Raw genomic sequence first — 14,186 nt, 5'->3', positions numbered from 1 at the left:
GTGTGTGTGTGTGTGTGTGTGTGAGAGAGAGAAGGCTCAATTCTCCATTGTTTGTAAGGGATTCAGTGTCCAACCATGTGACATTTTAGCCAATGTCTTCATTTCCTGCTCTATATATATCCTGTAAAGGAGTGTCAGATACATTTTACTAGTCTGTGTTAAAGTATAAATTGTGAGAAAACGATAAGCTATGCAACATTTGGTGTTATGGCATCGTTGACACAAAAAGTATCAAGTTATTAGCATGTTTACCATCATTGTAATAGCAAAAGTAATAGTTATTTTTGCAGCATGTTTGGAGTATAATGTAAATACTGTTTTCTCAAAAAGGGCTTTTAATCTCTCTCTGCTCCCTCGAGAATACCACTGGAGGGAGCACTTGCATTAAGAAACATGATCGTATAACAGTATCATAAAACATAACATTTTTCAATTAAAACATATCTAGTCAATAAATTCTTATTGATGAGTGCATGCACAAAGATTTTTGAATGTTACTGTTATTACCATGTTATTACTACATTTTCTATCCCTTTTCATTTGAAAAATTAGAAATTTTTAGAAATTTTACGTGAACTATAGAAATTCTATTTGAAAATATCATTGTGAAATTGATAAAAACTACTGCTGTCAAAAGATTAATCGCAATTAATCGCATCCAAAATAATAGTTTTTTCCCCACATAGTACAGTATGTGTATACTGTGTATATTTATTATGTATATATAAATACACGCCCATGCATGTACAGTATATATTTAAGAAAAAGATGTTGTTTATATATTAGATATATTTACATATAATATAAATTATATGGATATAAATATATGTACGTAAATATTTGCAAAATATATACTGTATGTGTGTGTATTTATATATACATAATAAATATACACCGTACACACAGATATATTATGTAAATACAAACTTTGATTTTGGATGCGATTAATCGCAATTAATCTTTTGACTAATAAAAACATAATCTGAGAATTGCCAGTACCAGTGGATTTAATTAAATTCCTATGAATTTGTAACTCCAGTAACATAACAGTCCAAATTTATATGAAACTTTTATTTTTTCATTTTTTTTTTTTTTTTTATTACAAAACAACATTAATGTTACTCTGGAATGTTTATGCAAGTAAATTAAAATGTATACTATACAGGAAAGAGGCTAAAATATAATACAAAAGTATTTTTGAGACAAATCAAACTTATAGATCAAAAATTAAAAATCTGCATAGCATTAGCCTAAGCATAAAGCAGCTGATACCAAAGTCATAATAGGCCCCAAAAGATGTAACTTAAAGGGGTCATATGATGCGATTTCAATTTTTCCTTTCTCTTTGGAGTGTTACAAGCTCTTGGTGCATAAAGAAGATCTGTAAAGTTGCAAAGACTAAAGTCTCAAATCCAAAGAGATATTCTTTTAATGTGTTTTTTTAACCTTAAACCGCATAAACACATTTCATTACACCAAATACACAAAATAATGTACTTTTTAGCAACATCATATGACCCCTTTAAAAAAAAAATGTATATCTCTGAAAGAAAGAAAGAAGTGATGTGTATTTGTATAGTTGTGCCGCATTTGCAAAGTTTGGTTCATGTACTAAAAGCTATGCATTTTTTTTGTGTGTCTCTGCCATGTCAAAACAGACGCAAATGCATTATTTAATAATTATATATAATTTTCTCCATTTAAATAAAAATGATTCTAAACGAGTGAGAATCTAGCCTATTTGCATGATAAATTAAAGGGTTAGTTCACCCAAAAATGAAAAACTGTCATTAATTAATCACCCTCAAGTCGTTTCAAACCCGTAAGACCTTCGTTCATCTTCGGAACACAAATTAAGATATTTTTGATGGAATCTGAGAGCTGTCTGACCCTGCATAGACAGAAATACAACTGAAATGTTCCCAAGTCCAGAAACGTAGCAAGGACATCTGTAAAATAATCCATGTGACATCAGTGGTTCATCCGTAATTTTACGAAGCTACGAGAATACTTTTTTTGCGCAAAAGAAAAATAACAACGACTTTATATAACAATTAGTCTCCTCCGCGTCACCCTGTAGCGCCATTTTGGAGAATATCCGCTGGACGTAAAACAACATATACTGTTCTGTGTCAGCTGCGTCACGCCGGATCTGTTTCCTACGTTGTTGTGATTTGATGTGAACGAAAACAGCGTATCCGCGTGGCGCACCTTCTCACCAAGCTTCTTGCTGATGGTCTTGTAGGCCATTCCAGCCTTGTGCAGATCTACAATCTTGTCTCTGACATCCTTTGACAGCTCTTTGGTCTTGCCCATGGTGGTGGGGGAGTTTGGAATGGAAGACACAGATTGTGTGGACAAGTGTCTTATACACCTAACGAGCTGACATTAGGAGTAACTTCAGGACATGGGCACATAACCAATCTGACGGAGCCAGAGATTTGCATCACTGAAATGCAAATCAATTTCTAACCTTTATATAATGTGTTTTTTTCTGGATTTTTGGGTTGATATTCTCCATTAAAATAAACCTACCATAAAATTGACAGACCCTTCATTTCTTTGTAAGTGGGCAAACTTACAAAATCAGCAGGGGATCAAATAAATATTTCCCCCACTGTATGTAACAACATTTTTGTTTCTTTCAATTCACTGAATTATAAATGATAAATCATTTAGATATAGTATACAAATATGGAGATTTTGTTACAATGTTTCAGTAGCTGACTTGAAAGACATCTCACTTTATCATCCCAGCCTGCAGTGAACCTGTGAGAAATCACTGGGAGGAGCTGTGAATGACAGTCAGACTGCAGGCTATTTGTGCTGTATGTAGTTTGTAAAGTTTGTGCTGTGTATTTCATGAGCTGCATGTGTTGGCATCTGCTATTTGTGCCTTTGTGAAACAGGTGTGCATACACAGGCATGCACTTAATGTTGACTGTCTATGTGTCTATTTGTATGTACGTGTATTACCATGTTTTACGCAGCTCTGAGCTCAGTGCTGATTGGAGGATAGGCTCTGACTGTGTGCTAGTCATCTAGGGTATCCCTACAAATCAGCCAATCACAGTCTGTTGCCATGCAAGCGCTCATTCATAGAGAAGTCAGCATGCACGAGCCACAATACTGTTACACAGCACCGTAAAAACAAGCTGCTTCACAATTTTGAATTTTAAAATAGTACAAGGGCCATTAAAAAGTCTTTATATTGTTAATAGTTAAAGCAATGATAGGCCTACTAAGTGTTTGAATACTATAAGACGTATTATTTAAATGAAATATTATTTAAATAAGTATGTTTAAATACTTTACAGCTTTCCAGATATGAAGTTTCAGTTTCAAAAGCGTCTGACTTGCATACTAACAGTAATAACGAAACGTTTTTCCTTTTAGTTAGGTTTAGAGCTAATCATTTGTTCATTCCGTAACAGAGCCGGCTGCCTGTAAAACAAGTTAAGCTGAACATGACAGTAACGTCCACTCACTCATAACTGCGTCTGTTCACCGCGCCCTCAGTTGCTTAAGACCTTTTATTACTTGCAGGCAGGGTTTGAAATTAAATTAACGCTGTCAAATCACTAGACAATTTGGCGGGTTACTTTTCGTAAGCTATGTTCACTCATTAATTTCTTGGGGAAGTTCATGCAAGCCAAATCTGCGCAGGTTTAGCGCAAATACTGAACTCGTGAGACATCATGACATTATATCGAGTATATTGCAAAAAAACAAACAAAACACAACTACAGAGTGCACACATAAGCGACTAAGTTACGCGTTTAGAGTGCGTTCTTTCACTGCAGGATTCAGTCTATTAATATGCATTAAGAATGATCAAATAATTCAAGATAAGGGGGCAGATATTACTATATTCATATAGTTAATCAATATGACAGGAAGAGTGCCTTTTTTTCCTAAAAAAAAAAATCAGCATGGTTACAAATGTGATATTGATTTTATACAACAGTTAAATAATCAATACTTTTATATCAAGACTTACGTTTTAGACGCCATATTGGCTGTTTTTGCGCTATTTCGCCAACAAAAAAAATATTCCAAACACAGCCACAGCACTGTTTTGCGTCTCTGAGCAACATGAAGTTGTTTCGTTCCTGAATGAATCAACCGTTTAAATGATTCGGTTCAATCGCAATGACTCACTTAACAGTGACTTGCTGCCACCTACTGGCGGTTTTAATTTCACATTTAAAGTATCGTCATTTTTTAAAGGGATCATATGACATTGATCAAAAGAACATTATTTTGTGTATTTGGTGTAATGCAATGTGTTTATGCGGTTTAAGGTTAAAAAAACACATTATTTTCCACATACACTCTTAAAAATAAAGGTGCTTCACAATAGTTTAATAGTTTAGTCTTCAGAAGAACCTTTTTGTCTGAATGGTTCCATAAAGAACCCTTAATATCTGAAGAACCTTTCTGTTTCACAAAAGGCTCTTTGTGGCGAAAGAAGGTTCTTCAGATTATAAAAAGGTAAGAAAGAGATGGTTCTTTAAAGAACCTTTGACTGAATGGTTCTTTGTGGAACCAAAAATGGTTCTTCTATGGCAGGGGTGGCGAACGTCGGTCCTGGAGAGCCACAGCCCCGCAGAGTTTTGCTTCAACCCTAATCAAACATGCCTGAACAAGCTAATCAAGGTCTGAACGGTTATTAGGAAGCTCCAGGCAGGTGAGTTTTAATTAGGGTTGGAGCTGAACTCTGCAGGACTGTGGCTCTCCAGGACCGGAGTTCGCCACCCCTGTTCTATGGCATCGCTGTGAAGAACCTTTTGAAGCACCTTTCTTTTTAAGAGTGTAATGTACATTATTGTTGCTCCTCTATGCCCCGCCTTTCTGAAACCCGTCGATTTTTACAAAGCCCATCATTCGAAAAGCGATGTGTGCGCTGATTGGCCAGCTATCCAGTGCGTTGTGAATAAAACCCATTACAAACGAGGCATTTGTTGCATCCAGTGGGGACATAATTACTGATTATAATGACTTATACCTTTTTTTTACGCGTTGCGTTGCATCGCGCAGCGTAAACAAAACCATGTCTGCATTCGTGATCGGAGAAACGACAAACAACAAGCGCTACTCTACACTGCTCAAAACTCACGTTTGAATCGTCAATGGCAAATTCTTTAAATATAAAAGACGTACTTACAAGCTGTGAGTCAGTAGCGCCAGACTGTCCTTGCAAAGTTGGAACTGCCCCACTTTATAGAAACAGTCTTTGTGCACAGATGCATTGTAGGCTACTCTGCAGGTTCAGGAAACAGTCCTCCATAAAATACGCTGCACACATCTGAATATTTGGGTTGAAGTGTTCTGGAACAGTGTTGTAAATACAACTTAACCACTGATTTCTAGTTGTGTCCTCTTTTGGAAGGCCAAACAAAGTAGTTTCGCTTTCACAACGAAACACACAGCATCATACACAGCGGGCTAGAGTGAGCGGACACTGACAATGCACCAACAGGTAAGACAGGGAAGGTTACTTTTGGTATGAAACAAAGTCTCAGCTTTGAAATTGTCATTTTGTAAGAAATTCAAACAATAAATACCATTTTGTGGCTCTTGTGTTGTGACAGATCACTGTAGCGCCTCAGTTGAAGCAGCATGTGAACCGATCATCTCTTCAGCTTTACTAGTTATTAGGGTTGGGCGATGTCTACCAAATTGGCATCGGATGATGTCTACAGTGAAACATTGTGATGGATGATGACATCGGGGAGGGGCGCGGGAAGGGGTGTGCCCGAAGTGTGAATCTGTATTCAGAAAGGCACGGAAAACAAATAATGCGTTCTACGGAGTCACTAAAGGGACATGGTTAGCCGCTTGCTTGCGGTAGCCTGTTACATTACAGTACATTAAAGTTCACTTACCACATAAACAGAGTAAGGAGAGATGACTGATAGGATGATGGCGAATGATTTGCAGATCCTGAGCACCACTGACAAGCATCTAATCTTGTAAAATGTGTGGTAAGTACTGCCGCTCTGTAGTACACACAGAGTACGTGTGATCGCGAATCTCAAAAGTTAAAGTAAAAAGCGATCATGCACTCAAAAGCAGTTTCAATACCCCGCATATTAATAGCGGCTCCCTGATGCCCGCAATTTATATACAGTATAATTACCCAATGATATAACTGTGAGAGAAAGTATTCAAATATATACTTTCCTCCCATCTCGTATTTATTCCGTAGTACCATCGGCGATGGATGAAGGCATCGTCTATTGGCCCAACGCTACTAGTTATAGCACGAAATAAACATGAATAAACATCAGAAGGTATCTTGTTTCAACCGCAGAAAGATGTCAATACACACCATTTTTCAATTTCAAGTCCACCTACGTTATGCTTTCCGGTCTGGTTTATTTGTCGGACAAAATGGCAGATTTGGAGTTATGTCAATCAAACTCCCTGCGAAGGGTCAATTGACCGTTCGCAAAGACCTGCCCTCCTTAGTTACTATTGCTATCTCCGACAAACAATGAAAAATAGAGTGAAAAATACATTGCAGAGCAAAGAGGAAACTGACAACACACCGACAGACAAGACAGAGCAGGTTACTTCTGATATGAGAGAAGGTCTCAGGACTCTTAGCTTTCAAATTTGGTCATTTTTAAAGAAATTCAAACAATAAATACCGTTTTGTGGCTCTTTAATTACAGATCACTGTATTGCCTCAGTTAAAGCGGCACTTGAACCGATCATCTTTTCATATTTACTTAAAGCACGAAATGAACATGAATGAACATCAGAATGTATTTTATTTCAACAGCGGAACACACCATTTTTCAAGTTTAAGTCCACCAAACGTAATCTACTCTCCTGTCTGATTTGTGGTTGGGATACAGCTGCGGCTCCTGGGCATGCACACATCAATATAGCATATTATTTGTCACACTGTATAATAATAATTACTGTTTTTGTATTATTGTTTAGGGTTGGGATAGGTGTAGACGTAAATAAAACACAATCTAATAGGTAGGAAATGTAATTTATTGTTAGTTTCCGGCCGTAGCTGTCGGACAAGATGGCGGATTCAGTGTTATGATTGGTCAGATAGCCTGTCAGTCAAGCTCTTTGTGAACCGTCAATTGAACTACATACCAGTCAAAAGTGAATGGTTGATATCTGAAGCATTTTGTTACAATTAACAATGAGATAGTGACTGCTAGTGAAGGAGTATAGTTAATAGTGAAATTTCAAATACTGGCAATTAAACAATTCCTAGCAACAAAAATAGGTAGCTGAATACATGTAAAACGGCTTGCCATACACGGTCTCGCCATGCAAATGAGCCGCGCTCAGCCTTTAGCGGCTGCCCATGTGGACAGACACCATGCCTTGTTGTTCTCCACGCCCATTGGTTCCCTCTCATCGACATGTTTTAATCATGTGCTAATGTACTGCAGGGTAGGGCTACCGCGAAAACCCGGAACATGGAGACCGTAGACATTTCGCACTATTTCCTCCTTTTATGCTCTAATAAGCGACCGGAAACAAGTTTACACAGATTCTATTGTGTCATATAAATCTCACCATTAAGTCTTGATCATTTATATAAACATTTCAATCTCATTTATGAGATTACGTTCGGTTTAGAGTCCCGATCCTGTCGCTTAGCATGACAGCGTGTTCTGCCCTACTTTTTAATCACTGGTAGTATGTGGGAGGAGTAGCACCGACGAGGGCGGACCTTGCACTGTATGCCTTTCGACTTGTTGTGTTTTCTGTTACTCCAATCGCCATCTTGTTGCCAGTTAAGTAATGTGTTTCTGATGAATTTCGGGAGCGCCCTGGATGTTTTATGACTGTCTTTGGAAGCCAGTGGATTATATTGTGATTTAACCCACACATATATCTGTACCGGGGGCTTGCATACATTTTTTAACGGGAACGTATTGTATCGGTGTTCAAAATGAGTATCGATACTCTATTGGAAGCGGCCAGGTATTTGGAGTGGCAAGCCCAGCAACAACAGATTACACGTGGTAAGGCGGGGGGGACTGGGTGATTGCATAGATCTATGGGATAAATTAGATATGTATGAACTAACTGGGATTTTACCCAGCAAATTGCATTTCCATGCCAGCACACTTCAAGATAAATAGCTACAGTTTTATTTTTTCGCTGCCTCTAATGGATCACACAAGAGGTTGTGATCAGACAGTAATTTCGGAGATTTATGGCATCAGGTGCGGAGTGTGTATTTGCATTTTTTTTTTTCAGGGGATTTACAGCACAGTTATTTCTGCTCATTTGGTGTTAAATTGGCATAGCAACCACAGCCATTCAGGTAAACAGAGATTTTACTTTTAGCCTGTCACACATACAAACATATTTATAACTCTAAATAAAAATAAATATACTGTGGCATCCATAGTGTTATTTCTATTAAAATACTATTGTTTCTACAGCTTATAATTATAACAAAACCCTAATAAATGAATAAGGGAACTCCAAATTTCAATGTGTTTTATTTATTTATTTATTTATTTTAGTAGTTAACAAGAAGTTACTACGGTATTTAGTGGAAACTATGGTTACTATTGCAAATGTTCGTGAGTGACGTATTAAAATTAAATATATACATTGGTGAAATAAAAAAAGGTGTATGTTTTAGTAGACTGTTCAGTAATACTTTTATTAAAGGGCTTGAATATTGCTATTATTGCTATTTTTTAATATTGATTGGGTAATTGAAAAACATAATTTTTCACTTGAATATTATATAAAATATGAATTTAATGTGAATAAATAATTATTATATTACTGTTTTGAAGTAAAAAGATGGATCAATTTGTGTGTGTGATTTGATAATTCATGAATCCAAGGTAATTGTTTAAATTATTATTACATGGGGAAATTTTTTTTTTTTTAAAAAAAAAAAAAAAAAATTGTAAATCGCTGAGCTTTTTATTTTAAGCATTGCGAAAAAGAGCTCTTTGTCTCAGTAGTAATGTCCAGTGGTTTGCACTGTTTGTAGGATGCAGTCTTCGTGACTAGGGCATATTTCGCTCACTCGGTTTCCGGGTTAAATCCATGCTATATTTAGTGTGCTACTATACTGGCTCAATAGCTCTGCGGTGGGTGGGTACATTTACCCCGACAGATCCTAGTACATGGCGTGTCGTATTTTTGTCAGACACATAAAGTTACACGTTTATGCACTTATATTGGCTGGGTAGAATTCTTAAAATTATAACAACCATTTTTTTACCGACCAGTTAATTTATAAACAGGTTAGCTGAAAGTGGCGAACGTCGTGTTTCTTATCCGTTGGGCGGTGGCAATAGACCAAAGGTTTTTTTTTTTCTACATAATGACATTGCTGAGTGGTTATCTCACTCATGACTTTCAAGACACTGTGATTTCCCATCACAACTTATTCGTTATTAGCTGCTTACTCGTTTTTTGTTTGTTTTCGCACCTTGAATACGCAGAAATTCCATAAAACAGACATTGTAAGATTTTACTGGCGATTTATATGTCGCTTTAAACAGAGCGTGGGGCTTTTTGTTTCATTCTCGAGGTGACGTGTCAGTAAAGCCACACCCACACCAAATACCGCGTGCTGAAAGTCCGCCCTCTTCAGCCACGTGCGCGCCAGACACCAACCCCCGCCCCCCTCCTTCTCTCCCAGGTCACAACTGGGGAGAAAATAGGGCAACGCCACCCTCCCTCAATGCAGTTATATAATGTGCATTTTTCATGCATCGCTAAGTAAAAGCTTGACAGACTGATTTACTCTTTTGCAGACTATTTAAATTTGGGAATACAGATAAAAAGGCTGTGCAACAATAAGTGCAGTTGGCATATTTTTGAACATTTCTGCAAGGTCTTTCTCTTTAAAGGCTCGATTCAAATGTGCAGACTTTGCATACACTTACACAATCTTTGACCTTGTACTAGATCTATAAAATTGCATGTAAGCTCAAATGTGCTGTATCAAAAGAGAGGCTTTATGTTAAAGGAAGTGAGAATGATACCCCATGTTTATAAAAAAAAATGCATTTATTTGCATAAGCAGGGAGAATTTTCTTTTGCTTTTTATACTGTCAAACCTGGTTAAGCTTTCACTTACTGTTTGAGCTTTGTGAACTAGTGTCTGTGACAGACACTAAATATACTGAGTGTTAATGAAGACGTGAAAGGTTCTTAACTAATTGTCCAGACCTAATTATTTGTTCTGCTTCCCAAGCTGCTCATAATTATACAAGAGCCTTATACCAGCCAGCACACTTGCTTATCTTAGAGTAACACAGTCATAAATAGGTTAGTTTAATAAGTTGGTTGTTAAATGAAATGTCATGTTTGCATTTGATTTTATTGTTCAAAATGAATGAATGTCATTGCTTTTTATGCAAGCACAGTTTTATACGAGCAAAGCCTCTTAAAATCTTTTGTGCTGTTCTTGTCTAGTGGGTCGTGATTTCCACGTTAGCCTGTGAAAATGGAATGGAATTTTTGCTGTATGCTAGACGACATGAGGAAACTTCATTAGAAGGTTCCTTTGTCCCATTTACGCAGTGCCGTGTTGATAATGCACACTCTTAAAGCCTACGGACCAACATAGTATATCCTCAAGAGCTTTACATGCTTATTTATGGAGAGCAATAGATGGCACTCTCATGAGCTGTTTAGAGCTTATTAGCCTGGCTGTATAATATATGCACAATGACACAGTAGTGTTTGGGATTCCATTCCTAACATGCTATTCATTTCTTTGTACGCATTTAAATGTCAAGAGAAATGGCATTTTGGTATGTACTTGTCATCTCCTGTTATATAGTGGAGAAATATGCAAGCACTGAAAATATTGATCCCAGCATTCGGTGCTTCTGAGAATGTGTTTCACAGTCAATATTATTCTTCCTGCTGATGCAGGAGGATTCCCGCATGTCGTGGTTTGAACTGTATAGGAATGCTTTGCATCAGGTCACCCCTTTGTCTGCAGCATGCTCACATTCGCAAGATGCAGTTTCTCCTGCACAGGAATGTATTGCGGTGCAAATGACACTTTTGGCTCAAAGACGCTTTGAACAGCAGCCAGAAACCCCCTGTATTAAAATTCAAACATCGATCTGAAGTCACAACTTAGATGCAACTGAATATGGATCGACGGGCTAAACAATAGATCTGTCCATCAGTCATGGAAATTGTTGGATGGTGGGGGCATTTTAGCCTGCAGATGGTACGGCCCGGCCTCAGATTGCCCACGCCAGCTCTTGGCTTTTCGTGCAGACTGCTGTGTGACGTCAGCGTAGAGCTGGAGACAAGGCAAGACTCTTTCAGGGGCTTCTCTCTTAAAGAGACAGACCACGCAGGACAGCTAGCTCACACCCCACCCTAATTGGAGTCATGATTTACTGCTCCCTGCACTGGCTTTTCTTGTTTAAAATGAAAACTATAGCTACACTGCAGGTTTTATGAATTTCACACACTGTCTTGATGTATTAAATTACTCTGTTAGTCTGCAGCTTCTCATTATTAATTTACACTTCACAGCCATGAGCGCTTCTTTGTCAGAGCCTAGAAAAGCACTAATTATTTCCATTACTGATCTATAAATTTGTGTTGATCTGTAGTATTGTTGCTGGTATTCATTAGCTATGGTTATAGTTTAGTTGACTTCTTTCACATTTTTTTTTATTATTATAATTTTTTATTATTCTTTTTGTACAAACAGAGCAATGCCATTATAGCTAGATAATAAATAGTAAATAACTCTTTGAAATCTGTGCTGTGAATATTTATTTTAGTTTTATAAAATATATTTCAGTCTGAGGGAAACTAATCACCTGTACAAATACATTTTTCTGTTGTATTATATTTTGACAGTCATTGCTTATGGTTTATATAACTTATATTTTCAATGGCCAATTGAATGTTGAATTTTGAACATTGACATGATACAATTTGATTGCAGCAAATTAGATTTTGTTTAATCTCAGAAATTTTGTGTAGAAGTATTTCACATAATATTTACGTAAATCACAAAAAATTATAAATAGTTTTTGATTTATTTGCATGGGTGTCGTAGATTTTTGGACTGACACAAGGGCTTTTTGGTCATTTGAAAACGTTGAAATTGGCCAATAATCACTATAACTCTGGTTTATAAAGTGAATTAAGTTCTCTTTGGCAAGCTGTTTCGAACTCCTGACAACTAAACAAATTTAGTTTTGGCTTGATTTTGTTCAAAAAGAAGTCACACCAGGGGCCCGTTCGTCATACGTCGCTAACTCAGTTAGCTGGATTTGATTGTTGACGATTTGGCCTGATCTTGGATTGTTTGGTTCTTCGAAGCTCATCCCGGAGTTGCTGTCATAGCAACAGGTCCGTAAGCTTAAACCTGCTCGGGAGCAGGCTTATTTCATGTAAACAGGATTAGATTGCATCTTCTTAAGCAGAATTGATACTTAAAATCTGTCCGCTACCACCGCTACTTTATTACAAGAGTACCCTACTAATCCAGGGACAATAATTTAAAATAATAATCATTTAAAGATAATATAATAATGTTGTGTAGTCTTTAATACTATAGACACAGCCAGTTTTACTCACTGAAAGATTTATTCGTCATAAAATTATTACTTTATAATTGTATTCGAGTCTTACACACATGCTATATAGATAATGTAGAGTCGTGCATTAATTTGAGTGCTGACAGCTATTATGGGAGTGGCTTGGTGGAGCGCAGGAGATGCAGATAACATGATCTTGACCCTTAAGAAACTTTAATTAATGCTGTCACGTAACAAATCTGTTCAAATATAAAATTAAATGAATTGCTAATTACTACATTGAAATAAAAGTGTAAAGCCTGTACAAATATTAGAAATCGTGAATATAAATAATTGGGAATCATGTAAAAAATAAAATAAAAACAGTGCACATTTCATTTATCTATTATAAGATTTATGTAGTTTTGTTCGCTTGGCTGTTTCCTTATAAAAGTCCAAAAATTTGTCAAGTTTTTCGTCAGGTGTCTTTTTTAATTATATGATGTCATTACGTTGCTGTCTTGCCGCCAGCCAATCGCTGCATTGCTGATCGTGGTTTCGAGTATCGATACATAGCCCCTTTTAAACCAACCCATGAACGCGCAATTATCTCAGATAACTCAATCCAGCCATACTGATCATCAACAACAGCTGCGTTCAAAGAACCGAATTAGCCAGATCCTGATTAGCGCGATGATATCATCTTGGATGTGAGGTTTCATCTCGGATGTTATAAGCGACGTACGAAGAACGGGCCCCAGTTCTTTGCTTTTGAATCTGCTGTGAATTTATGTGAGAAATCAGAATACCTCAAAAAACTGTTTGTGAATAGAGCAGCATTTCCATCTCTCTCACTAGAATCTCCAGTTAGAGTCGAGAAGAAAATAAGTGTTTCCATTGAAGCTGCAAATGTAATTTTATGCTATAAATCAGAGAACTACAAAAACTGTGCGGCTCAAGCAGTGTTTCTGTCTCTTTCTGATTAGAATCTCCAGTGAGAGAATAGTAAGTTTCCATTTAAGCTGCAAATTTAATTTATGCAACAGATACTGCAAAACTGTTTGCAGCGTTTCCATCCCATGTGTTCAAGAGAACAAAATGGTCACTTCTAAGGAAATTGCAAAATATAAACGAAAACAGAAGCTGTAGGCTTTTTATTTTATTTTTTATTAAATGTAATAAATAAGTTGCTGTTCAGAATGTGCAAACACAAATGCTCTGACAATCTTCAGACAGTTCTAAAGGATAAAAGTAACCAATCAGGAGTGAATTAATCAGTCACACGCACTTTTTTAATGAGCATCTGGGAATGTATTCTGTAAATGTGTTTCCAGTAGTTTATGTATTAAAAATGTAATGCGTACTTTTTTTCTTGCACATTTTGGAATATGTATTCACATTTCATGGTGTTTCCATCCAGCATTTTTCATACAGCACACCAAATTTAAATATACAGTGTATTATTCTCAAATAGCATTTCCAAGTTGTAGCTTTCATTTCATCTGTCTTTGTGCATAACGTTCATTTTATTCTGTTTTTTTTCTCTACAGAGGAGGAGGAGCGGCGAGAGAAGGCCTTGCTGTCCCGTGAGGCGGAGCAGAAGTTCTCCACCCCCATTATCCAGTCTGTCCTAGTTAACCATGTGACCTGGGCCGACAACATGCG

The 14,186-nt window shown here is 36.9% G+C and overlaps 1 protein-coding gene across 1 annotated transcript in view; it reads left to right on the top strand.

Annotated features, from left to right (window-relative positions):
• The first annotated feature begins 7,711 nt into the window (after positions 1–7,711).
• Positions 7,712–14,186, top strand: part of LOC107675180 (max-binding protein MNT-like) — a 21,094-nt gene continuing 14,619 nt past the window's right edge. The window contains exons 1-2 of the mRNA XM_016469438.1: positions 7,712–8,006; positions 14,072–14,183. Coding sequence (XP_016324924.1) covers positions 7,934–8,006; positions 14,072–14,183 — 185 coding nt within the window. The 5' untranslated portion in view covers positions 7,712–7,933. The remainder of the gene's footprint in view (positions 8,007–14,071; positions 14,184–14,186) is intronic.

The sequence above is a fragment of the Sinocyclocheilus anshuiensis genome, unplaced genomic scaffold, assembly GCF_001515605.1.
Source record: "Sinocyclocheilus anshuiensis isolate Anshui unplaced genomic scaffold, SAMN03320099.WGS_v1.1 scaffold1487, whole genome shotgun sequence".
NCBI lineage: Eukaryota > Metazoa > Chordata > Actinopteri > Cypriniformes > Cyprinidae > Sinocyclocheilus > Sinocyclocheilus anshuiensis.
This window is presented reverse-complemented; position numbering and strand designations above follow the sequence as displayed.